Source organism: Carcharhinus amblyrhynchos, chromosome 7 (genome assembly GCF_965287045.1).
Source record: "Carcharhinus amblyrhynchos chromosome 7, sCarAmb.v2.hapA, whole genome shotgun sequence".
In the NCBI taxonomy this organism is placed as follows: domain Eukaryota; kingdom Metazoa; phylum Chordata; class Chondrichthyes; order Carcharhiniformes; family Carcharhinidae; genus Carcharhinus; species Carcharhinus amblyrhynchos.
The window spans coordinates 64,796,955-64,824,687 of NC_137330.1; the positions used below are offsets into that span (position 1 = coordinate 64,796,955).

Consider the following 27,733-nt stretch of genomic DNA (forward strand, 5'->3'; position numbering starts at 1 on the left):
TCATCTTCTGAAAGTAATAACACCTTCGAGTTGTAGCTGTGTAAAAGAAAACATAATTGTTATTGTGCAGGACACAGCATTCGAAAACACTTGATGAATATCCCAAGCTGAAGAAGGGATATTTTGATGATTTGAAACCATGGACTGAATTTTGCATTTTGGACCAGGGTGCCAATATCAGGGTCAAATGCAGATCGTAAACCCACACCATGGATTTTTTTTGGATTGGCCACTTATTGACCAGAGGGCATGCTCACCATCAAATGAAGAAGGATGTTGGAGGGTCAAAAGGAGGCACTCTGGCATGAAAGGAGCTGCACCTGCTGTTACAATTGAGGGAGATACCTTCCATCTGAAGGTATCTATCCTGTAAGCAAACTTCAACAAATTGAAAATGAAAAACAGCCATGGTTGTTGGAATACCATTGTGGAGGGGGAATCTCTCCACAGGGCAATCTGTGGCCAAATCAGCTTACACTTTACTGTTTTGAATTTCCTGGCATGTGTCTGCCCATTCCACTAGCCTGTGTAAGCCCTCTTGAAGTCTATTACTACTTACTCACTATTTCCTACATTCCCAAGTCATCTGCAAACTTCGAAATTGTGCCTGTTTCACCAAGTCCAAGCCACTGACATGTAATCAAAAACTGCCATCCTTTCAGCACTAAATCCTGGGGAAGCAACACAATGGCCAGACTTTTACCGTCCTGCCCACAATAGGAATCAAAGCGCAAGGGGCGGACAATGAGAAGGTCCATTGACCTTGGGTGGGATTTTACAGTTTCCAGACAAGCAAGGCCATATAATCCCACCCAGTGGCCACAATTCTCCCATCCCGTTGCGCTGCAATTCTGCCCTTCTTGCATCTCCCAATGCCAGATTTCCAGTGGCGTCTGCACTGTACTGGAATTCAGCAGGGAGGCACAAAGACCATTTACATGGTCATTGTAATAGAATTTTAAATACAATTAGCAGGCCCAGGACTGAAGTCTCCAGGCCTGCTTGCATCTCCCATCCTGCCAGAATATTTCACTCCAGCAGAGAATACCCACTTTCAGAGAACTAGCAGCCCAACCCTACTGAAGGGAAGGGGGCAGTCAGACCCCAGGGGGTTGGGTGGTGGGGCTGGTGGCACCCCTTGGGCATTGGCATCCTGGTAGCATCCAAGGGGCAAAGTGCCAATGCCCAGGAGCATCTTGGCACTGTTCATCAGGAATGGGGCAGTGCCAAGGGGGCAGGGCCTGGAGTAATCAGTGGGGGTGGTGGAGTCTCACTGGTTACTCATCAGTAACCACTGCTGGAACTACAAGCATTTCCAAATGCCGAAAAATCCAGATTTGACACATAGGTCCGGCTGGGGTCAGGGATTGCGGGGCAGGAAAAGGATGAGTGGGGGTAGAGGAGGTGGTATTCAAGAAAGAGGCCAGGAAGGAGGTTTGGGAGGGGAACAATGAGTTTGGGGGGAGAATTGTAAAACAATGTTGCACACCTTAAGTGGCTTTCACAACATTAAAGTGTTTAAGCTGTGAAGAAAGCTTAAAATTTGACTCAATTGACCCTTGCAGACGAAAACAAAGAAGAGCAAAGAAAATTACAGCACAGGAACAGGCCCTTCGGCCCTCCAAGCCTGCACCAACCATGCAGCCCGACTGAACTAAAACCCCCTACTCTTCCAGGACCATATCCATCCATTCCCATCCTATTCATGTACTTCTCAATACGCCCCTTAAAAGTCACTATTGCATCTGCTTCCACTACCTCCTCCAGCAGCAAGTTCCACATACCTTACTGGAAGCAAAGGGAAGCAGTGAACATGAAGTGTTTATGGTCATAAAATGTTATAACTGCTTTCATGTCAGTACAGAATAGTTCAGGGAATCTTAAGCAACATTGCATTTGGAATTCACTACTTTACCTTCAGCTGTTGATTGGTGTTTCTAAAAACACGAGCTTCTTCTGAATGTCGCTTGTCATCTAACATTTTCCACTCAGCAGCTCGTTTTTCAGCTGCTTCATATTTAGCTTTAAGTTCACTAAGTTCACTTTGAAGATTGTTGATTGCATGTTCAAGAGCATGAATCTATTGGAAGACAGAATTAAAAACTGTTGTATTGCAAAAGATTTTCCAATTTTTTTTGCAGATGACTTGTAAAGAAAGACCTCAGTTATACTGCTTCAACAATAAAGTACAAGTTAGATTGCAGCATCTCAATGATACTAGCATCGACTCCAACTATCTTTCTCTGCCACTCTGTCACAGATCTTCCACTCTCAGGAGGGGTGTATCCCAAAAGATAATTGCACCAAAGATGCCTAGAAATTTTCAACTTCTGTTGGACAAATACCCTGTGGCTGGAATCCTCCGAAGCTCTGATTTAAAGATGAAGACATCTGACTCTCTTAGCAGAAATTAGTTCTAACTCCTGTGTAACTATACTACTGACCCACCAACCCCTCCACTGAACACCCTAACTATGCCCTCCTCCCTAACTACTCTATGGCCAACTCCCAAAGCCTCAGACTACACATGCTCTGACCACCCAACTACCCAACCACTACTGCCACCTGCCAACTACACCCCAGAACACCCAAGACCCGCAGCCCACTCTAATCCCTCATCACCTTACACACTTACTGTAATGAGGCGTGCTATAGACTTCAGCGGAACCACACAGGGTACTTATTCACAAGGAAAAACGCAACAGAGTGTGGCAGCCCACTGGCTGCCCATTTCTCTACATCTTCATACTGCCTTCTAAATAGGTGGAGGATTTCCTTTGAGAATTTGCTGCCTGCAGTCTCTCACTGCAGGGACAGCTACTTGGACCTGGCAATCTCAGTCTCTTCACTTTCCAACTCTATCGAGACCAAGTATTTCAAGCATTTGTTTTTTACTTTTCCACTCAAAACACTGCTTTGTGGTCTCTTTGCTCTCTTTTTAAGAACAAAAACTTGCAACAACTTATTGCCCTTTTAAATTCTCCCCAAAAAATTCTCAGTGTCAAATTTGCGTGAAAACTGCAGTAATTCACACTGTTGTTTTTTCAGTAGGAGTTGAGAGAAGAATCTCCCACACTCTGTGCACTGCAGAGGCCACCAGTGTGAATATCATTAAATTTCAAAAGGTGAGGCCTAACCCCGCTGGAGAGGCTGAAATCAGCAGGCTGAGAAGGCCACTGCGCATGTTCTGATCTGTTAGTGCCAAAATTGACACACGTGCAATGGCCCCACACTGACATCCTCCCGATTGCTAGCCAGCTCGATCGCTGGCTCTCTGACCATTTCCAGGCCTAGCACTGAACCCCTCCTCCCTGCCAGCCCCAATCTCCAACCCCCCCCCACCTAACCAATTCCCCCCAACAGTTATTCCCTCCACCATAGTGCCGACCTCTCCAGCAGACTAACTGTCCCCCCAGCTTACCTTGCCTCCTTCAGATTGTTGGCCTCCTTCCTTCCTCACCATTCCTGACGACAGAATAGTAGTGGGACCCCCCCCCCCCCATTCCCACGAGTCATCCCTAGGCCCCACCAACCTGACACTACCCCATATTAGTTTACAGTAGGGGAGGAGAATGGTGTGAAGCTGTGCTATTTAAAGGCAGGCTACCTGGTAGGCCCTAACAGATTTAATACATTTTCCCTCCATTTCCCAGCTGCAGCAGATTGAGGGTTGTCTCATTCACAGGTGGGTCAGCCTTTGACACTGGGCCACAGCCAGGGAGCAGAGAGGGAGGGAGAGGTCAGTGTTTCTGGAAGTAGATTAGAAAAGTTGGTGATTCAGGAGACTGGAAGGGCTTTTCTGGGGAGAAGGAGATCAGGGGCCTCCGTGAGGAGATTGGAAAGGTCAGTATCGGGGTGAGATCAGAAGAGTCGGTGGTGGAGGAGGAGAGTGGCAGCTTTGGAAGCAGGAGAGAGTTGGAAGTGGATAAACTGGATCTAGTAGATATGTGGAAAACCCATTCACTCCAGGATTCAGCCGTCCTCAACTCTCTAACAGCTGTGTTTCCCAATTGGCTTAGTAAACGTGACTAGCAAGGGTTACATTTATAACAATTTATAATTCATTCTGAGGCACGCAGCCTCTTGACAATATTTAAGATAATGTTCGATTATACTGAACATTTTAATGGCATCTCCCCAATCCTGAATAGCCATTGCTTCAAGCCGTAACATTGTTAAACTGCATAATTTAAATACAGACATGTCAGTTCGGCCTCCAATTGCCTGTAAGTAGTCCTATTTGATTAAGTACGTATAAAACAGAGAGTGCCTCAGTGGCTGCCCTGGTAAGAATTTTTATTGGTCATCCAGCAGCCATTCAAAAATAGCTGAGGAGTGTGCCATAGTAAAAGCAATTTTTAGGGCCTAAGTGCAATTGAAAGTGGTGGTTGGGGACTGGGTTTGAGGCTGGCGATTTCAGAATCAGGGCTCTGGAGCCAGCAGGATTCCACACTTGGCTGAAGTGTGCAGTCCTGCTGGCTTTGTGAAAATTCAGGTCTGGGCCTCTGGTGGGTGACTTTCTCACAGCTGCTACTGTTCCAGTTGGCACAGCTGCAATGGACATCTGCCAGCTTCTGACTGACCAGTAGCCCTCGGAAAATGAGATTTCTGCCCCCAGGGTTCTTAATCCCAGGGAAGTTCTGCCGCTGGGCACTTCACACGGTAGGCCTTCCCCAAAGGAGGGTTCTCGCCAGACCAGCCAGTGGGTGAGAATCTGTTGCTCTGATTAAATGCCATCCGTAATCCTTGTCGCAACAATTTACACGATTTCGCAGGTGAATCTTTTCTAGATCTCCTTGCAGAGCCTTCCTCAAGCCAAATGCAACACTGCTTTCATACAAGGTCTCATGAGTTTCAAGGGTCATGAGAAGTTCGTTACGAATTCTAAGAAGCAACAATCCACGTTCTGGACAATTGATGGTCACCTGTCTAATGAGTTCATCTGTAAAAGAATTCAAATCAAAAACAATGTTAAAGCACTGAAGTAGTAATAAGTTACAGCATCAACTACTATCAATTTTAAAATAATGACCACGATTCCCCCATTGCGGCCCACCACTTTTCTGACGGGTCCAGCCAGGTGACGCGCATCTGTGGCCATGAGCAAGGATTTTGCACATGTGCCAGGAACACATGTGCATCTCCCAGGGCTGGCAAACAGTCCATACAGAAATAAATAGGTTGGACTAAAACCTGGTGTTGTCAGACTTTAAACAGTCCCCAGCCAGACTGTGCTGAAAACTGGTGAGAAGGCAGGTAAGTCCTTTAAATCTGTTTTCAATCTATTTTAAATATGTAGATTTGTTAATTATTGGGAGCCTTCAGGTCCTGATCGAATCTCCCACCCGCTAGGAGTACTTCATTCCAGCACGGTTCAGACTAGCTCCTCACATTCGGGGAACTAGCAGGAGACCCCACCAGAATGAAGGGAGGGCAATCGAGGCCTTCCCCCAGGGTCAGGCAGTGGGGAGGTGGGGGGGGGGGGGGAACGGGACCGTGGTGCCCCCTGGGCATGAGCATCTTGACAGTGCCAGCCTCTGGCCCCTGGCACCCCTAGGAGCAAAGTGCCCATGCCCATGGGGCATCTTAGCACTGCCTGGTGGGTTGTGCCAAGGTGGGGGCAGGGCCTAAGTGCAATTGGTGGATGGGGAGGTCCCACTGCCACTCTGAATGGGGATTGGACTGGGATGGAGGGAGGGCAGCAATTGGGGCGAGCTAGAGGGATTGGGGGCCTGCCCCGGGCGGGGGGGAAGGGTCAGCAGCGGGGAGGGATCTGCCCATCGGGGCACTCCAACAGGTGGGGGGGGGTGGGTTCAGGGCTGACCCGGGAATTGTTGTGGGGACCGCGATCTGGTGTTGGGAGGGTGCTGGAGGGGTAGCACTGTGGGGGTCCCGGGCTGGCCAGCAATCAGGCTGGCCAGCAAATAGGAGATTGATAGTTTGGGGCCACTGCGCATGAGGAGTGCTCCAGAACTGTCAAACTCCAGCACAAATAGACCCTGGGTTTTTAATGAGATTCTCAACTGAGACCTCTTCAGTGCACAGAGTGCAGAGAGTCAGGTGAGAAGTTGAACTTTCAGAACAGTCGGGATTTAGAACAATTTTCCCACCAATTCAGCACTTTTGGGAGAATTGCCCACAATATGTAGAAAAGTCATATATCTTCACTAAACATGAAAATTTTTGATTTATTTAACCTTTTCTATACAGTAGCAAATTAACATGATCCATGGAAACCCTTCTTTATGTATCATGCAAAATATCAGTCCTATTAAAACTACAGTCTGACTGGGCCAATCTTTGGAGTGCTGGTATCTGTTTAATTGAGAAACAAGCCTTTAGAGTTGACAACCAGACAATCAGTAGTCATTACTTTCATTGTTAGTTTGATTTAGAAATAATAAAATGAAAGGGGAGACGATGGCCTAGTGGTATTATTGCTAGACTACTAATCCAGGAACTCAGTTAATGTTCAGGGGACCACGGTTCAAATCCCACTATGACAGATGGTGGAAGTTGATTTCAATAAAAAAAGGATCTGGAATTAAGAATCCATTGATGACCATGAAACCATCATCCATTGTTGGAAAAACCTATCTGGAGTACACTGATGTCCTTTAGGGAAGGAAATCTGCTGTCCTTACCTGGTCTGGCCTACATGTGATTCCAGAGCCACAGTAATGTGGTTGACTATCAACTGCCTTCCAAAGGCAACTAGAGATGGGCAATAAATACTGGCTAGCCAGCGATGCCCATGTCCCATGAATGATTTAAAAAAAGAGTGTAAACCAACTGAAGCATTAAGTTCCAAGAAATTAATGATCTGGTGGCCATTACAGAGACGTGGCTGCAAGGTGACAGGGACTGGGAGCTGAATGTCCAGGGGTATCAAGTGTTTAGGAAGGATAGGTGGGAGGGAAAAGGGGGGGTGTAGCTCTGCTGATTAAGGATAGCATCAGGGTGGTAGCAAGGGATGATATTGGAGCCAAGGAGCAGAACGTGGAATTGTTGTGGGTAGAGATTAGGAACAGCAAAGGGAGGAAGACGCTGGTGGGTGTCGTCTATAGGCCCCCGAATAATGATCTGGAGGTGGGGCGGGCTGTTAACGCGCAAATAAGTGCGGTGTGCAGGAATGGGATGGCCGTAGTTATGGGGGATTTCAATCTGCATATTGATTGGTCGACCCATGTTGGACACGGTGGGCTCGAGGAGGAGTTCTTGGAATGCTGCCGGGATAGATTCCTGGAACAGTGTGTGTTGGAGCCGACGAGGGAGCGACCTATCTTGGATCTGGTGCTATGTAATCAGGCGGGTAGAATTAGGGAACTTGCGGCGAAGGATCCTCTTGGGGAGAGTGATCATTGTATGGTGGAGTTTCTGGTGCAGATAGAGGAGGAGAAAGTGGGTTCCTGGACACGCGTCCTTTGTTTGAACATAGGGGAGTACGGTAGGATGAGAGAAGAATTGGTGAATGTGGACTGGGGGAGCGCGTTGGAAGGTAGGTCTGCTGAGGAGCAGTGGAGGATCTTTAAGGAGATCTTTCTTGGTGCTCAGCAGAAATTTATTCCGATGGTCAAAAAGGACTGTAGGAGGAGAGGTAATAAGCCGTGGATAACGAAGGAGGTGAAGGAAAGTGTTAAATTAAAAGCAGAGGCGTTTAGAGTAGCTAAGAGTAGTGGGCGAGAAGAGGATTGGGAGAGGTTTAAATGTCAACAAAGATTGACAAAGAAGTTGATAAAGAAGGGTAGGAGAAACTATGAAGCTGGGCTAGTGCTTAATATAAAAAAGGATAGCAAGAGTTTTTATAAATATATAAAAAGGAAGAGGCTGGCTAGGGTGAACGTTGGTCCCTTAGAGGATGAGAAGGGGGACTTAGTGGTAGGGGATGGGGAAATGGCTGAGATCTTGAATAACTTTTTTGTTTCTGTCTTCACGGAGGAGGACGTGAATAATTTGCCGGATGTTAGAGATGGAAAGGTGGTAGGACTGGAGGGTCTTGATGACATTACTGTTACTAGAGAGGTGGTGCTCGACAGGCTGGAGGGGCTGATTGTGGACAAATCCCCAGGACCGGATGGAATGCATCCTGAAAGAAATGGCAGAGGAGATAGTGGATGCCTTGGTGGTTATTTTCCAGACGTCGCTGGATTCCGGGGAAGTGCCAGAAGACTGGAAAACGGCTAATGTTACGCCGTTGTTTAAGAAGGGTGCCAGGCAAAAGGCGGGGAATTATAGGCCTGTTAGTTTAACGTCTGTTGTAGGTAAAATGTTAGAATCCGTCATCAAGGAGGAAATAGCGAGGCATCTTGAGGGGAACTGCTTGATAGAGCAGACGCAGCACGGTTTCGTTAAAGGGAAGTCGTGTCTGACAAATTTACTGGAGTTCTATGAGGATGTGTCTAGGGCGGTGGATAGAAGAGAGCCGGTGGATGGGGTCTTTCTTGATTTTCAGAAGGCGTTTGACAAGGTACCTCACAAGAGGTTATTGCAGAAGGTCAGGGGGCATGGAGTTGGGGGTAGGGTGTTAGCTTGGATAGAGGATTGGTTGTCAAATAGGAGGCAGAGAGTGGGGGTCAATGGGTGCTATTCGGATTGGCGGATGGTGACTAGTGGAGTGCCCCAGGGGTCGGTGCTGGGGCCTCAGCTATTTACCATTTATATAGATGATCTGGAGGAGGGAACCGAGTGTAGGGTGTCCAAATTTGCTGATGACACCAAGATTGGTGGAAAGGCAAATTGTGCGGAGGGTGGTGAGAGTCTGCAGAAGGATCTAGGTAGGCTGGGCGAATGGGCAAGGAAATGGCAAATGGAATTTAATGTTGGCAAGTGCGAGGTGGTCCACTTTGGTAGGAATAATGGTAGGAAGGACTATTACTTACGTGGAGAAAAACTGCAGCAGGCGACGGTGCAGAGGGACCTCAGGGTCCTTGTGCATGAGTCGCAAAAACCCAGCTTGCAGATGCAGCAGGTGGTCAGGAAGGCGAATGGGATGCTGGCCTTCATCGCGAGGGGGATTGAATATAAAAGTAGGGAGGTCTTGCTGCAGCTGTATAGGGCATTGGTGAGGCCGCAGCTGGAGTACTGTGTGCAGTTTTGGTCGCCGCACTTACGCAAGGATATTTTGGCCTTGGAGGGAGTGCAGAGGAGGTTTACTAGGCTGATGCCGGAGTTGAGGGGGTTGAGCTATGAGGAGAGGCTGAATAAATTAGGCTTGTACTCGTTAGAGTTTAGAAGAATGAGGGGAGATCTCATTGAGACGTATAAGATGATGAATGGGATGGATAGGATAGAGGTGGAGAGACTCTTCCCGCTCAGAAAGGATAGTAGGACTAGGGGGCACAGTCTCAAGATAAAGGGGGGGGGCGGTTTAGAACGGAGTTGAGGAGGAACTTCTTCACTCAAAGGGTGGTGAATCTCTGGAATTCTCTGCCCGTTGAAGTGGTGGAGGCTACCTCGCTAAATATTTTTAAGACGCGGGTTGATGGGTTTTTGATAAGAGAGGGGATTAAGGGTTATGGGGAGAGGGCGGGAATGTGGAACTGAGCCACGACAGATCAGCCATGATCTTATTGAATGGCGGGGCAGGCTCAAAGGGCTAGTTGGCCTACTCCTGCTCCTATTTCTTATGTTCTTAGATGGAAGGAGTTCTATGTGACAGCACCTAGATAATAGGTGTACTGAGACTTGATTAGAATCTTTCAAAGATTCATTGTAGGTAAATGGCATTTTGAGAGCCAGTCATGGGAAGGCAGGGAATGGCATGTCCATTGTCTTCCTATTGCCAAATCAGGCAGGATTTTCCAGCTTTTCCCACCAGCGGGATCTTTTTGCCCCACCAAAAGCGAACGTCTGCAGTTGTTTCCCCTTGGCAGGGCAAACGAGCCATATAAAGTCTTCAGTGGGGCCAGAGGATCCAGCTGGCAGCCATTGGAGAGCCACCTCCACCACAGGAAAACTACCGTGGGGGTGTCAGAAAATCCTGGCCACCATCTTACAGGCAGTGAACAGATGGCGCTCCAACACAGAGGCCAACTGAACCACTTAACTGGCCAATTAAGGGGCTCTTTCCACCACAACTGGCATTTTATCAGTGGCTGGTATTGCGTTTCCTTCTATCCTTCAAACTCCAACACACCAATCACTCAAACAATATTGTGCAGTCTTTATTTGAATAAAGTATTGTATACACATTGTTGGAGAGCTCTTACCAGTACATCTTGCTTGGTCAACTAAAACTTTTCAACCACAGCGTCACGTGACATTGATGCCATGTAGAGACATAGATAAATCCATTTCCAGATATCCTACAATAACGGGTCGGCCCTCTGTGTGTAGGGAGAATGCTTAGTGATGCCTGGCAGCCTCACAGCAGACTCAGGGAGGGACCTCCTGTTCTGACACTCTTTGGTCCATGGAGGAACCTCCAGCAACAATGTCCACTCCCACAGAAATGGCATCACCATCCCTCCCAAACAGTCCCAACCCCCTTGGCTGGCTCAGCCTGACTGGACTCTGATGCCCGGGACTACACTTACTTGGTTGGGAGTGCATCATCTTTCTGTGACATCCTCTTCTTCCACCTGCAGTGCCAGAAATGGCTACCCCTCAGTGGCACTGATTGGCTGACAGCTTTTTGGGGGTGGTCAGCTGTCTTTTAAAGGCAACCCTGATAGCAACCAATTCATTGTTTGGTTCTCATAAAATATGTGAATGGGTCTGGAAAATGGCTGGGGCAGGGTCGCCTCTAAGTTTTCTCGTCTGTTGTTGTCCTGCCCTCCTCCACCTCACTCCACAATGAAATAAGATCGATAAAAATCATCTTTCAGCTTCAAGATGATGTCAGTTTGATATTTTAGAATTCTGCTCAACTATACTTGAGGCTAAGTGTGAAGAAATCTTGCCACTTGCTGGATAATAATCACTTACCAACTGCTGGATAATAACAGTAAGCAAAAATTATATAGTCTGTTTATATAATTACATAAGTAGACCCATTATAAGGTCAAATAGTATTTTCGAATTTCATATTTTGCTTCACTGAATTTCCATTGTCTCCACTGCCTATTAAGTGCCAATGCTGAAAGATTGTGAGTTATATGTATAACTATGTTACCCCCACTCTTTACTAGCTCAACTGTTTAGGAGAACGGTCAATCTGATGACTCTGGTACCACTTAAAAATAGCCAGCACTTCTTAAAGGGGAGGTACACTCTAACGGTAGCCACCAGAGAACATTACTGAGAAAAATAATTACCACAAAATGTCCAGGCGGGCATGCAATATCTTGAATCCTGCTGTGGAGGCTCTTGTCCAGGTAGTGACCAATGGGGAATGACCCAGTTTCCCCAGAGGTAGGAAGCATGTTCGCTGGCCAGCAGAAAGTGATTATAACAAGGTATATACAAGCAGCTTAGTTACCAGCACACAGTTGCAATGCTAGAAAACATTCATCAATGTCCCAGCATTGTCAAAATGAGAATATTGCTTCTTTCTGCCCTCCTCACATCTTACTGAACTTCAATCTTAACCTGTCAACTCTCACGCTGGAGCCACTGGGGCAAACCCCTCTTAGGAGCAGTAGGTTATATAACAACTATGACAGGCAGTAGGGGGATTGCACAAGGGCGATTCATTATTAAGTGTTAAATATTATACAGATAGAATTGAGCTGTAGGGTAAATTTGATTTTTGTTCTGAATTTGGTGTTGACGTGGCTGAAATCAAGGAAGACAGGCAGATGATAGTGGTAAGGATGGTGGAGAATTACAGAAGTCTTTGTTAGATGGGAATGGGAGGGTTAGTTCATGTGAAACATTCTTCATTGAACTGCTCTCTAAGAATTCTGGCAGCTATACGTTCCAGTGGTCAGTCCTGCTTTTTCTCCTCATTGGCAGCACAGTGGTGCAGTTGTTAGCACTCACAATGTCAGGGACCTAGATTCAATCCCAGCTTTGGTTAACTGTTGGTGTACATGTTTACATGTTCTCTGGTTTCCTCCAGGTGCTCTGGTTTTGTCCCACAGTTAAGGATGTACAGGTTAGGTGGATTGGCCATTGTGAGTGCTCTGTCTGAGAGTTGATGTGGATGTAATGGGGCAAAATGGCCTCTTGCTGCACTGTAGGGATTATTTGATTTATTCTGCTCTCGTCCCCCCACCTTTCCCTCCTCCCACGCCTTCTACACTTCGCCCTGCCCCACAGGCAGTGGGAAGGACTGGACCTCAATGTCATGTAGCAAATCTGATACATAGGCACATAATTGCTGCATTGCAAAGCTCTTCCCAAACAACCCAAATGGCATAAAGTTCAGCAGATGGCTGAATGAAATTTCTATTGGCAACATGGCATCCTATATTGAACACCATGTTTTGTTAAAACAAACTTGTAAACTTGTTTATATTTAAAGCTGCCCTTGGATAAATATACAAGCATCATGACTTTTAATTCTTAAGCAGCCAATGGGAATGACTCTGCCCTCGGCAGATATCAGCAAACCACAGAATAGGCCTCTTTCAATATATAATCTGGATGTTTAGCATGATTGCTTTGGCAGATTTCTTGACAATATTATTTTATAACAAGCTGAGAAAAAAAATGTTCAATTTCACACCTTGCTTTTTTCAAAAGTCCTGGCGTCCAGGCAAATTTATCATAATCAAAATATAATGGTCTACCTCTTTAGAAACCCTTTCTTGATTAAACTGGCTTCATATTCAGCAAATGTTGGCTTTCTAATATTTTCTGTAATGATATAATTTTCCCCAATATTAAGCCATTCATCAGTCATCATAATGAAGTCAAGGATTTTTGTTAATAACAAGCATACTTTGATCATTAACTGATCTTTTCAACATATTCAACCTGTAAAATATTAGTGACATAGCTGTCATACATGTGCATAGTCAATGTTATCACCCGAAGAGACTTCAGGCTTCATCATGTATGATTCAGCCATCATTGGTTCTTAATGTTTTCTTATTCGTGTATGAGAGGTCACATGACACCAGGTTCCGATCCAACACATTTATTTGAAATCACAAACTTTTGGAATTTGAAGCAGCAGTGATCCAAAAGCTTTGATTTGTTTGACTGTATCCTGGTGTCATGTGACCTCTCATCTTGTCCACCCCAGCCTAACACCAGCATCTCCACTTCACTATTTCTGCATATAAACTAGAAAAATACAAAGAAAAGCAAGGTATGCATTGAAGAAATTAAATGTTAAATGTTTTAATGCTAAATAGGAAAAGTTGATCTTGATTTTTAAGTGTTGCCTGCACCAAAAATTAAGTAAGTAAATCCTAAACCCTTAGGTCATGAAAAAAAGTGAGGTGTGGATATATCAGTGAGGGGCAGATATAAAAGGTGGTGAGGGGCAGGTATATAAGGCAGTGAAGGGCGGGTATATAAGGCGGTGAGGGGCGGATATATAAGGTGGTGAGGGGCTGGTGTATAAGGCGGTGAGGGGCTGGTGTATAAGGTGGTGAGGGGCTGGTGTATAAGGTGGTGAGGGGCTGGTGTATAAGGCAGTGAGGGGCTGGTGTATAAGGTGGTGAGGGGTGGGTATATGAGGCGGTGAGGGAACAGGTATATAAGACAGTGAGGGGTTGGTAAATAAAAGAAAACTTAAGGATAAGTTTCTGCCTTTTTGAATAGAGACATCTCTTACCAAGGCATTGTGCGTATAGTTCCCGGCGAACTGGGCAAATTCCAGTTATCCGAGCTTGCCTTTGTTGCAGCTTCCGATCTAATTTGTCCTGCAAGTTTATCACATCTGTTCGTGTGGCTGGAGCAGAAGATATATATTGAATCCACAGATTCCCATCCTCTGACCATTGTCTGGAGAAAGGAAGAAATATTAAATTACAACATTCTCATCCCACAGTCACTGTAGTGTTTTCCCAGCAGGTTGGCTGAAATTATCCCTGTATATACCCTAAAGATACAGTCAAGTTCTGTAAGACTGAAGATGTTCCAGTCTATGCACCAATATTAATGTTGCTTCAGTAATTTTCATAATGGGACACAATAAACATCAGTCAACTCTGGGAGATGATGCAATAAATCAAGTGTTTTCCTTTTGCAACACAGAAGGGTTTATTTTTGGCAGCACGAACATTAAAAGAAAGCAACTTTACAGCAATAGTACAGAATGCCTTTAATATAGAAAACATGCTGAAGTCTTTACAAGCAGGAAAACAGGTGACATATTGAGTTAAACAGTAAAGGATGTTTTACTATTAAATCACATGGTTGTGCATTTTTTTTTCCTCCATTATCCATTCTTTTGCCATATAGCTAATGGTAATTAAAAGCTTTGGGGTTGAATTTCTGCAGAGTATTATCAATTGTCCACTACAACTTTGTCAAAAGATCCATCGAAACTCTGGACACCATTTGCACAGATTATTTGGGATTTCCATGGATCCTGTGCTGATGCTATGGTGAATGTTGGGAATTTTGTGTCTAATAGCTGTCTAATATATCCGTAAGTAATGAAGCTTGACCGACTGGTTCAAATTTCACATTCATGAGAAAACATCCAACTAAAACATACTTACTTCACTCACTCAAAAGATTCCCATTTACAGAAAGGAATAAATCACAGCCTTGATTTTATTTTCAAGCTCCTTTTAGGGGGTATTTTGCTTTCCAATCCATCACATCATATATCCATATTTGTAACAAAGTAGTTAAAATTTAATGCTTCCTCTGAGACTGTGTTCAGATTGACTATTGAAAGATTTAGCACACTTAGTGCTTTTCAAATAGTAAAGAGTTATTTTGCTGATTTCTTAAAGTGCATTTTGTCACCATTTTCAGCATGTAATTTGGATACTTTTTCACAGCAATATTTAATCTTTCCTCTGATGTGTTAAGGTATTGGCCAGGATTTTTTGTGAAATTGGCAAAGTCCAAAAGCAGGGGAGCGTAATTGGCATTTGACTCGCCAAAGGCAATGGCAGCCATTTCCATGGTATCATGTGCCACTTTGTTAAAAAAGGTGAGAGACACAGTTTTCACATCAGATTGTTGGCGGGGTAGTGTTTGCTTCTCCCACCCACTGTGACCTCAGACCTTCTGTAATCCGGGTATCTTATTTAAAGGGTTCCTCTGCACAGACTGAGCATATTAACAAATGTGTAAATCTGCACCCTACTCCAATGTAATCTTAATTAAAGGTTACTTTAAAAGAAGTTAATTAATTCAGACATTTATCTTGGTAACAACAATAGAAAACTTTTGACAGAGAAAGAAAGAGACACACTGGGTGAAATTTAATGACCCAACCACCCTCAAAAGTAGGTTCCAAGGCAATTTAACCAGGTGGGACAGGTGCCAGGGTAGGAAACCATCCATTGCGTGGTTCCACACCCACCCCCCTACCCCCCTCACCCCCCAGATTAAATCTGAGATGGGAAGGTTTGCAGTGAGGGAGGGTAGTTCCTCATTCATAGGTGCACAGTGCCCGATTGGAAATTGGGGCAGTCACCGAAAGTAAAGCCCTGCCCTTTCCTCAAATCCCCCTCTCAGCAACTCCCATCCTGCTATCACTCCATGTTGAACACTATGAAGACCGAAATGCATTACTGGCAGTAACCACCGCTACCAGGGAGCTGCCGTCTAAATGGTGTCAAGGCAAGCCTCCTGCCCTCCTCCGGGAAGTCCTGCAATTGAAGGTCCCCCATGATGCTGGGAACCCTGGCAGCAAGGTTCCCACTGCCACCTGGGGACTTAATTTTCTCAGGGCTCCCAGAGATCATCCATAGGGGTGGTGATTGTCAGGCCTTGCACCCCCTCATTAAATTCTGCCCATTCAGTGCAATGATCACAGAAAGTGTGCATAAAAACCAAGCATGAAATAATGAAAGAGAGAAGACAATAGAAAGAATAACAAAAGCAGGAGGGACACTGGCCCAAATTCATGACTGTTGCAGCCAATTGTCATTGAGATTTCTGCAGGAGTTTTCCCAGACTGTCAGTAACAAGACAGGGTCTGAGGTATAAAATTAAAATACCACTGAAATCTGACATAAAAACAGAAAATTCTGGATAAACTCAGCAGGTCTGGCAGCATCTGTGGAGAGAAATAGAATGAATGCTTCAGGTCCAAATGACCCTTGTCCTCAAATGGAGATCTCTGCTGGCTGTGCAATTTTCGGAAAGCTGCACTGGTACAGTTGATTCTGTGCTGGATCTTCACTTTGATGGTAACCTTTTCAGAAAAATAGCTGCCAAGACATGAGAAATGTTCAAAGACTTCTTATGTCTCCCCACCAATAACAATACAAGCAAGGAGCAGGAATGGGCCATTCAACTCCTCAGGCCTCTGCTGCCAGTTATTAAGATCATGGCTGCTCTGACAGTAATCTCTAATCTGCAGCCCACCTAGCCCAGATAACCTATCAACCCCTTGCTCAACATGAATCTATCCACCACTGCCTTAATAGTATCCAAAGATCCCACTTCCAGCACGTTTTGAAGGAAGAGAGTTCCAAAGACTCATAACCTCTGAGAGAAAAACAATTACCTCTACTCTGTTTTAAGTGGGCAACCCCTTAATTTTAAACAGTATGCCTGAGTTCCAGATATTCCCACAAGAGAAGCCATCCACATTTACCCTGTCAAGTTTCAATCAAGTCACTTTTTAGCTCTTCCAGCAAATGGAAGCCTAGTCTGTCCAACCTTTCCTCATAAGACAACTAACACATTCTCAGTATTAGTCTAGTCAAAAGTCAAACTTCTCTGAAATGCTTCCAATGCATTTATATTCTTCCTTGAATAAGGTGACCAATACTGTGCACAGTATTCCAAATGTGGACTCACTTGTGCCCTGTATAACTGAAGCATAACCTAGCTACTTTTGTAAATCCCCTTACAACAAATGGTAACACTCTATTAGCTTTCCTAATTATTTGCTGTTCCTGCATTCTAACCTTTGGTGATTCATGCACTATGATACCCAGATTCCCCATTAGCTCAGAACTCTGCTATCTCTCATTATTTACATAATCTGTTTCTTTCTTATTTTTCCTGATGAAAAGGACAATTTCACATTATACTCCATTTGGCAGATCTTTTCCACTCACTTAATCCAGTTATATCTTTTTATAGCCTTCTTAGGTCTTCTTCACAACTTACCTTCCTAACTATCGTCGTCTCATCAGCAAATTTGAAAACAATCTTTTCATCCAAGCCATCGACATAAATTGTAAGGCAGTGGTCGAAGATACAGGGGCTTGTTCAGGGGAGGGCTGTTGGAGGATTTTGGTCTTGCTGATATTGAGTGGGAGTTAAAGAGGTTTCAAGCAGGACATGTGCCAAAGTCAATAGGGATCATTTGACCTTTGAATAAAAGAACATAAGTACAACAGGAGAAGGAATATGTCAGAAGGCCCTCGAAGCTGCTTTTGCAATCAATATGATTTATGACTGGACTTGTATTCTGCTTCCTTGCCCTGCCACTACATGCCTCGATAGCCTTAATAACTAAAATCTATGAACTTCTGTTTTGAATATGCTCAACAGAGCGCAACACAGTGGCTTTCACTGCTGCCTCACAGCACCAGGGACCCAGGTTCAATTCCGGCCTTAGGTGATTGTCTATGTGGAGTTTGCACGTTCTCTCTGTATCTGTGTGGGTTTCCTCCGGGTGCTCCAGTTTCTTCACACAGTCCAAACATGTGAAGGTTAGGTGGATTGACCATGCTAAAATTGTCCTTTGATATCAGGAAGTTTAGCGGGGTAAAGCGGGGAGAGGCTGAATAAACTAGGCTTGTACTCGTTAGAGTTTAGAAGAATGAGGGGAGATCTCATTGAGACGTATAAGATGATGAATGGGATGGATAGGATAGAGGTGGAAAGACTCTTCCCGCTCAAAAAAGACAGTAGGACTAGGGGGCACAGCCTCAAGATAAAGGGGGGGCAGTTCAGAACGGAGTTGAGGAGGAACTTCTTCACTCAAAGGGTGGTGAATCTCTGGAATTCTCTGCCCGTTGAAGTGGTGGAGGCTGCCTCGCTAAATATTTTTAAGAAGCGGGTTGATGGGTTTTTGATAAGAGAGGGGATTAAGGGTTATGGGGAGAGGGCGGGAAAGTGGAACTGAGCCACGACAGATCAGCCATGATCTTATTGAATGGCGGGGCAGGCTCGAAGGGCCAGATGGCCTACTCCTGCTCCTATTTCTTATGTTCTTATGTTCTTATGTTCTTAAATACATGGGTTTGAGGGGGTAGGGCCTGGTGGGCTGTTGTCAGTGTAGGCTCGATGAGTTGAATGGCCTCCCTCTGCATTGTAGGATTCTATGGCTTTATGAGGAAGCATTCACAATCCATTTGGGTCCAAAATTCACAACTTTCTGAATGAAGACATTTCTCCTCATCTTAATTCTCATTCACAATTCACAATTCCCTTAGGTAGAGAATTCCAGAGATTCACAACCTTCTAATTGAAGACATTTCTCTGCATCTCAGTCCTCAAAGGCATACTCCCAACACAGAGGGAATGACTACTAGGTTCTAAACTCTCCAACCAGAGGGAACATCCATCCTCCCAGAATTTGCCTCATTAAGCCTTCTAAGGATTTAAAATGTTCCAATGAGATCATATCTCCTTCTTTTAAATTCATTGTAAAATCAAACAAGTATAATCTACTTGGAAGGATGAGTGTTAGTTTCACTAAAAGCTGATATTGGGTCTGTTTTATTTTAAAAAGGATGCAGGGCAGGCAACTGGACAGCAGGAATAGGTTTAGTAAAAAGCAGGAAACTAGGGAGAAGGATACATCTTTGGACTGGAGGGCAGAATATAGTTATTCTGTTTATGTTAAGTAAACCAATCAATAAGTAAAGCATATTCATTATTTCCTAATTATTACATAGCAATAAGGTTTACCAAGCTGGTATAACTTGTTCTGCATATTTACCTGATCATGAAATAATTTGCATGAACTACTTAATGATTCATACCAAAACCTGCTTTAGTCAGTACCAATCCAGAAACCACAGCATATTTGTAGGGCCATCTTGTTATTTATATATTTTCCATTTGCAATGTTATGAACATTGTTCAAAAGTTGAAGAAATTGTCTAGATTACCTTTTTTAAAATTTGAATACAACCAAGAGTACCATTTGAAGCAAACTAAAATCTGCTTACCTTGGAGGTAATATTGCATTTAAAATACATTCTATTGACTGTCTGCTGTGTTCATCTGATCCCTTAGTTGCTGCAATAGCACATTTTGTCGGGCTTACTTTTCCATCGGCCTATGTAATCCAAACAGGGTGAATAAATTATTAAAATTAATTCTTTACATGTGTATTTAGAGACATATAAGATAATGAAGGGGATAGATAGGGTAGAGGTAGAGAGATTCTTCCCACTTAGAAAGGATAGCAGGACGAGAGGGCACAGCCTCAAAATAACTGGGGGGTGGGGGGGGCGGCAGTTTAGATCGGAGTTAAGGAGGAACTTCTTCACTCAAACGGTGGTGAGTCTCTGGAATTCTCTGCCCATTGAAGTGGTGGAGCCTACCTCGCTGAATATATTTAAGTAACGGGTAGATAGGTTTTTGATAGACAAGGGAATGAAGGGTTATGGGGAGAAGGCGGGAAAGTGGAACTGATCCACTTCAGATCAGCCATGATCTTGTTGAGTGGCACGGCTGGCTTGAAGGGCTAGATGGCCTACTCCTGCTCCTATTTCTTATGTTCTTATGCATTTGATCTAATCTATGTGATTCTACTAGTGGCATTTCTCACCTTGAGCACTATAGGTCAAGCAAAGAACAGCCAGGGCCAAATAATCACAATCTATTCTGCTCATAAACATACCCAATTCTGAACCATGAATTCAGAAAAACTACTGGAGGACTAATCTCCAGAGGCAAAATTGGAAAACCCTTGAAAATTAGTGCAGCAATCAACAGTCTGATAGTAATCCATGTCTATTGATTACAATTGAAATGATCTTTATTGTGTGGGTTTGTTCAGTAGATCTCACAAAGGTTCAGAGGCTTATAAGGTTGCACAGCAGTATTTGTCGGTAATCCATAACAAAAGCATATGTACAAAGTATAACCCAGACTAGGAGTGAACTCCATGTTGATTCCTGGTCAAGTGTCTCCATACAGCTTTGCCTCTTGTCTACTGCCATGAGACACAATATCACGCTGGGAGTGATACTTTCTCCAGTCCCACATTAATCTTTGCTGTGCCAAACACCCTATATGATTTCAGGACATCTTCAAACTTAAGATGAATTTGTTCCTTGCTTCGCAATGTCACCATCAGCTATCAGCCCTACTGATTACAGTAGTGTATTCATTTGGTCAGTCTCTGTCTTCTTATCTAATCCTGAAGCTACTTCCTGAAAATAATTTTGACCAAATTTTTATGCATAATTCCACTTATAACTTTAATTTGGAATGTTTATTGATTGGTGGCCTTTATTTTTGCATTGTGAATAGGCAGGGAGTGTTACGGTCATTGACAAAGATAATATAATGTGAGGGGAATTGGGGTTATGGCTACTAGTATTACAATTGGATACGTTCATGAATAGTCCAACCATAAAAACATAGAGAAATAGTGGCAGGAGTAGAACACTTAGCTTCTCAAGCTGTTTCGCCATTCAATAAAATCATAGCTGATCTGATTGTGGCTTTAATTCCATTTCTGATCCACCCCACCACAAATACATGACTCCCTTTTGCTAAAACTCTTTCTAGCTCAGCCTTAAAAACATCCAGTGATCCAGTCTCTACTGCTCTCTGGAATAAATAATTCCAAAAATTAATAAACTGAAAGAAGAAATTCCTCCACATCTCTGTTTTATTTGGGAAATCTCATACTTTGAAACTAAGCCTCTAATTTCTAGATTCTCTCATGAGGTCTCTCAGCAACTACCCTGTCATGTCCCCTCAGATTTTTAGATGGTTCAACTGTATTACTTCCCATTAACTCCAGGAGTAAAGGCCCATTCTGTTCAGCCTTTCTTCATTAGACAATCCCTCCATCTTAGACAATCCCTCCATCTCAAGAATCAGCCCAGCGAACTTTCTCTGCACTGCCACCAATGCAAATATATCCCTCCTTACATAGGGAGACTAAAACTGTACAAAGTACTCCAAATGCAGTCTCATCAATGTCCTGTACAGTTGTTGCAAGACTTTCTGTCTTCATACTCCATTCCTACTCACTTCTTCTTCCTCCTCCCATTATCCACAGTTGGTTGATATACAGTTGATAGAAAAACTGGCCCCTCATGAAATTGAAGCTGTGCAGAATGCAGCATACCATGAAAAGACTTTACAATCTGTTGAGTAACACATGACCTCCCAGAGAGATCTAAGCAGTGGAGGTGTTTTAAAAGCACCCCCGAGTGATCTGTTCAATCACATTTTGCATAGCAGCCTGACTTGCCTTGTATGTTTGTTTTCCAGATGTGTATGGATTGCGCTTGAGAGTCATTAGCCATGTTGTCAGCAGACAGCCTTTGACTTCCAGTGTCCACCCTTTGCTTTGCTATGGTAATTAGAATGTAGCTGTAGCCTATTGCTGTAGAATGAAGTCACCATGACAGCTTCTAGGATACTGAGCATTAATCTGAATGATTTGTTGCCTATGATTACAAACCAGCAGGATGTTAAGGGAGTGTATTCCTGATCATTTCTGCCATAAAACAGTGTTGACATGTGACACCTGCAAAGCAATATATGTGCAGTCAAGGGAGTGTAGCTAGACGAGGGATTCAAGTGCTATGAGGGGACAGACAGAAAATTGGAATTGAAACTACATGATCTTATCGATGCTGAGGAGGTTCAAAGAGCCAAACAGCCCACTCCTGTTCCCAAGTCCAAGTTCTTATGTCCCAAGTTTCAGTCAATGGTAGCATAAACCTTGGAAAAGCCTGTAATCTTCACAGAGCCAGGCACTTGCTTGTCTCTGGCAAGAGAGGTCAAAATAAAGTGAGCTCTCTAGAAAGCTTCAGTGACTTCCTTATGCAACAGTAAATGGCAAACAGTGAAATCTTGCCAATATATCCTGTTCCAGCCTGTAAAAAGCCAGATGCAAATAAATTCGCCTCCATAATCATCTTCACAGCCATTAACAATGTGCTCCTTGCCCAGATCAGAGGTTGCAGTTGTGATTGCAGCAGGCAACAGATTTCAGAAAGTGTCCTTACTGAAGTGCAGAGCCTGACATATCGTTCTTCACTGAGGTTCAAGTAGGAGAATTGCTCCCTTAACACCCTGAGCCAATAAGGTATTTTGCAGACGGCCCTTTTCCTTTCTCCTTCTGTGTCTCTTTCAGCTGCTCATCCTGTTCTGCATGCCCTCTGATCAGTCTCCAAGTCATGCTGTATTCCAATTGGAATACTGATGAGTGAACTCATGTCTAGTTGTATCAATTTGTGAAAAAGCCTTGAAAACAGGAAAAGCGCGCACCACTGGCTGCAACAAGAAGCAACTATAGAAAGTAACAAACACTTGCAGATTGACAGCAACCGCCAGAAGGAATCAATCAGCAACTATCCTGTAAGTAGTTGATGTTCTCTTTAAACAGTGCTTGTGGGGTTTTTCCGTGCTACTGATACATTGTAAACTGTGTGAGGTTAAGAGATCATGCAGGATGGAGTGTTGAAATCCAAAATGACAATCAGTTTTATCAAATCAGTTTTGTACACTGATTGACGTCATGATTTGTCTGCTCTGCATATTTCAACAGTCACTACACGCTTGCTAATTCCTGCAAAACATGATGTTTCCAAGGTACTCATGGTGTTCTGCAGCTTGAAGGGCACTCGCATCACCCAATAAAGAGGTGCTAACAAACCACCTTTCTCTCTCATGAACTGAGCTTACAGTTCCTGAATAAGATTATCAATTCATTGCCAAATGAAATGCAGTTTGAACTATCTCATCTTTATTAGGAATTACGTTGAAGATTCTAAACTCACATCATATTGGCAGGGCAGAGACCACACATTCATCCCAAAGTGATTGAAACTCAGTGACAGCTCAATGTTTTAACCACCTATTCCCTCAGATGGAGTATTTAATAGGTTCATTGAGTGATTTGTCACTTTTTTGTTGTAACTAGTCATTGACGGTGCCACAATGAAACTCAGGAAGTCTACATTTCTGTGGTAATATGCACTTTTACATCCATGTTATGGTTATGGTAGAGGCTCCAACTTCCTGTTCACCGAATGGCTGACCAGGTTTCTTATCATCTGCCATAGGCATGCATTGGAAAGATTTACAGCTTGATAATCAATTTGTTTGGCAGCGTAATGAACTACCATGTTCTTCACTATCATTTCTGGGATGGGACTCAAACCCAGAACTTCTCGATCAGAGATGGGGATGCAATCCACTCCACCATAATGCCTTTGTGAAATCAGCAAATGATAGCTGTTCAGACTGCTAAGTTTTTCCTGCATCTTCTGTTTTCCTTCTTAAATTGGATTGTGGCTGGAGGAGGCTGGGAGTCATAACACAAGTGAATCTCACATTGAAAGTGCAGAGAATGGTTGAACATAGGAAAATACAGGCTACAGATTTCCAGACACTGCATTTGGAGGTGAAAAGGAGAAGAAATATCCTGCATCCCCTGTGTTTCACAGTTCTTTTGATGGAGCAGGCCACCCATTCCACATTGGATGAAGTGGGATCCAAGCTTTACACAATCCAGTTTGGTGCTGGACTTCTCCAAGCTCCTTGGAATTGCACGCCGGCTTTCCGAGAGCTTCCAATAGATCAGACATTTCATTGTGCTCATTTGGACCACAATACAATATCTAGGGAGCTCTCCAAGGCCTTGCCAGTTCTACTCTGAAACCCTCAAAGGCTCCTCAGACAGCACCCTTCAAACCGATGAGTCTTATACCTGGAAGGACAAGGGCAGCAAGTATATGGGAACACCACCACCTACAATCTTCTCCAAGTCACACATCATGGACAAGCATGGAATTGAAAGGGTGGGATTCCCTCCAGGTTTCCACTTACCCTGACAATACAGTGATTTGACTTTGGAGTCGTAAGGCCACGGTTGCAAAGCTCGCTTTTACCCCATTTGAGGCCCTGAATCGGACACAACTACTGGTCACTTAAGGACCATTTCCAACCCTCAACTTTTAGGCTGGCGGAAGCATTAATGTCTGGCGGCTGCTGGACCTCCCTTCCCATCCCAGCCTCTCATCCAAAACCCTGATCTCCTTTTTCACACACCCTAGGACCTTTGGAACCTACCTGGCTCTCCACTGCCTGGATTTAATCTCAGGAATCCTCCTGCATTACTTCTTCTGTCCACTGCCACTGCAAGGTCTGGACAGCAGCCGGTCGGGCAAGGACTGGATATCCCACTCGCAGCCACTTAACACTCATAAGAACGCAAAATGGCTGCAGTGCATGCCGAGCCAAGAGGCAAGTGTTCCCAGTTTCAGATAGTAGGTCTCAGATATGAGACCCACCATCCAAACAATTGCCTATATGTTTGACCAAGAGTTTGATCGACTATCTTAATATTTCATGCAGTCCACTTCATATTTTGTTGTGCAATGCTCCTCTGAAGCATCTTGAGATATTTTATCATGTTAAAGGTGTGGTATAAAATGTGAGTTGTTGTTGTCTGACAGCTGATGTCTCAGTTTCCATTACAGCACAACCATTGTTTGAGTCTTACTTTGGAAGCTCAAACGGGTGTCATTCAATCTCATCTTGGTGTTGTATGATCTCAAAATGCAGCATTCATAGCTCTAAATACAAGCTTCCAAGGTACCATAACACATGCATCCATCTCACTAACAACTAAAGAAAGTCTGTAGACATGGCATTCTGTTAAGAGCCCTCACTTCCTTCACCCTCTTCGAGTGACCGCAGCCTCTGATAACCTACTCCCAGTCATGCCGGAAGCAATTAGTTTACGCACACACTTAAGTCAAGAGAAAGTACTTTAACATCAACTCTGTAGACTCCTGAAACTTTTAAGAAGTTTGGAAAAGCACCAAAAGCATGTAGCATTGCAGTTACAGCCAGAAAAAACAATCCACAACTAACCTGTAAGCAGTTGACAATCTCTTTAAATAATGCTGGTGGATGGTCCTTCGCATTGCTAAACACATGTCAGCTGTGGAAGGTTAGGAGTAAACTGGAGCATGGAACTCCAAAATAGCAGCTCTGTATTCAATTAAGCATTTTACACTGATTGACATCTTGAACTGCCTGCACCACATGTAGTTGGTGGATGTTAGTTGAACACCCACTAATCCCTTTACCAATCTGATATCCAGTAAACTTTGTATCAGAGATTTGTTCCAGTGACATGGATAATATTTTGGAATGAAAGTGGTCATAATACTCAAGCCCAATTTTTCCTCAATGATTTGGAGCCATGGATGGATTGTAATTATTCAAGAATGAAATCCAAAATGTTGCTTTGCAATGTGTTATTTATTTGATTATTCTGAGTAAAGTATTATTTTGATTCTAACATGAAAATAGTCATATTACTCAGCTTCCGTATTTCCTATTATTAAGAAATTGCTAGTTAACCAGACATTATCGGGTTTCAAATGACTCAACTGTTCAAGTGTATCCTTGTGAATTAAGCATATTGCTATCATTGCAGTGGGATTAACTATATGTATAGATTTCTAAATATTAATTAATCTTGAGGTTCAGATATTGCAACAGTTAATAGTAAGCAGCCAGGCTAATCAATACACTAAGTGACATGGCAATGCCTCAGCTAAGCTCATGGTGTCATAGTGCTGGAGTTTATGGCTGCAGATCAGGAATACCTAATTCCCCCAACCCTTTCATGAATATGCAGCATGACATGTGGAAGACAAGTGAGTAGGTGTGTAAATCAAAGCCCATCTGCCATTTTTAAATAACCAATTAATGAGCTTTTCAAAAAGAATGATTTTAATGCAAATTTCCATTACTTGCTGCATTTTCTGGGCATCAGATGGGAAAATGATTGGGAATGCTTCACAACAGGTATGAATGACAAGGGTAGAAGATGATGCCTGCCACCTGAACCATGGCAGATTCTGCTGGTGAAAGGGGCAATGTCTGTAAAAACTTTGACTTAATTTATTAACTTCTGAACCATAAGAAATGAAGAGAGTTTGAGAGAGCAGGGGACCTGTGATTGACTACCTGGTCACAGCGTAACCCCTATGTCACATGACATCCCATCTTAGGCTCCCAATTGGGCATGGAGCTCCCAGGCTAATTGGCTTCCATCTTGCTCAGTGGCCAATGTTTGGCCATCTGGTGTTTGCATCGCTGAGATGGCAAAGGTGGGAGCAAGCAGACATCTCAATTTCCATTCCACCTCCCTTACCCTGCAAAAAAACATAAAATCCAGTCTGTACTAGAGTCATTTATGGCACAGGAGGTCATTCAATCCATCAGGTCTGTGCTGTTTCTCAGTGGAGCAATCCAACCATTCACATTCCCCCACTCTATTTCACAGAGACCTGCAGTTTACTTCCTTTTCATCATCTTTGCTTCCACCACCCTCTTGGGCAGTGAGTCTTAGTCGTTGCCAGTTGCTGTATAAAAAGGTCCTTCCTCACATTCACCCTGTATCTTTCGGCCAAGATCTTAAATCTGTGTCCCCCTAGTAATTGTACCATCAGCTAATGGGAATAGCACTTCCTTGTCCAAAAGAACATCTCATCTACGCCCACCCCTCTTATCCAAAGCAGTAATTATCATATAGAATCTCTGCAGTGCAGAAGGAGGCTACTCAGCCCATCAAGTCTGCACTGACCAATTCCACCCAAACCATATCCCCATAATCCTACTTATTTACCCTGTCACTAAGGGGCAATTTAGCATGGCCAAACTCATACACTTCTATCAACACATGTTGTTTGCTCCAAGTAGAGTAGTCCCAGTTCCTCCAACCTAACCTAATATTCTGGTGGAATGCAATATTTGATGTTTTATGTATAACATGTGTTCTTCAGATTTATTTGGTTCTTGAACTTTATCCTGTACCACTGTAAAAATCTTTAACATGACTTTTCCATAATTTAGAAGATATGTACAGAAGAGTTTGAATGTTGTAAGAACGTTTTAAGTGTTGAAGAATTGGTAAATATTCATTTAAATTCTACCAATAAATAAAAAATGCCCTATTTCTAGATAATCGACAGCCCAGCCAATGCAAGCGGGAAATACAGTAACAATCGTGTGCATACACATGTACGCTGATTATAATAAATGGGAACCAATGTGGCAATGGTACTGCCGGCACGAGCAAAGCTAAGGACGATGGAGATTCGGGACAGGGAGTCCTGCTCATCCCTGTAAACTTGCAAATTAGAGCCGCTATTCTCATCTGAAATGGTTTTGAACCTGTTAAAAGGCCTGATTCAACACTGTACTTGCCTTGGACGATGATGCTCCGATGTGCGTATTAATTAGATGTGGGTTATTAAACTTCAGAAGTGTTTCAGAGGCGGGGATCATTATTTGTAGTTTTATTAATAACACAACCAGGCAGCAATAATTCGATCCAGTTTCAACACAGGAGCAAGGTGACGTGCGATTTGGAGTTAAACGGTGTAACAATCCGTCTCCAAGGGAACTGCCTACACAACACCCCAAACTCTGCTCACTCCACATCTGGCTCACTGGCGCCGGGGAGTGGATGGGGGGGAAGTGCAAATAAAACTCCCCATGCTTGTGACAACTCCGCCAACATCTCTCC

At 43.7% G+C, this 27,733-nt stretch overlaps 1 protein-coding gene across 1 annotated transcript; it reads right to left on the reverse strand.

Moving 5' to 3' along the window:
• Positions 1-27,492, reverse strand: LOC145345481 (axonemal dynein light intermediate polypeptide 1-like). The gene is made up of 6 exons (XM_080193305.1): positions 27,412-27,492; positions 19,158-19,267; positions 13,670-13,839; positions 4,764-4,942; positions 1,916-2,080; positions 1-36 (listed from the first exon to the last, which is right to left on the reverse strand). Exons 1-6 carry the CDS (start codon positions 27,490-27,492, stop codon positions 1-3), a joined length of 741 nt encoding a protein of 246 aa, XP_080049431.1.
• Positions 27,493-27,733: the final 241 nt, after the last annotated feature.

Coding starts and splice junctions, on each gene's coding strand:
- LOC145345481 (XM_080193305.1), bottom strand. CDS start 27,492: ATGATCCCCGCCTCTGAAACACTTCTGAAGTTTAATAACCCACATCTA. Junction 19,268..27,411: donor TCGGAGCATCATCGTCCAAG/GCAAGTACAGTG, acceptor TGGATTACATAG/GCCGATGGAAAAGTAAGCCC. Junction 4,943..13,669: donor ACTATACGCACAATGCCTTG/GTAAGAGATGTC, acceptor ATTCTTTTACAG/ATGAACTCATTAGACAGGTG.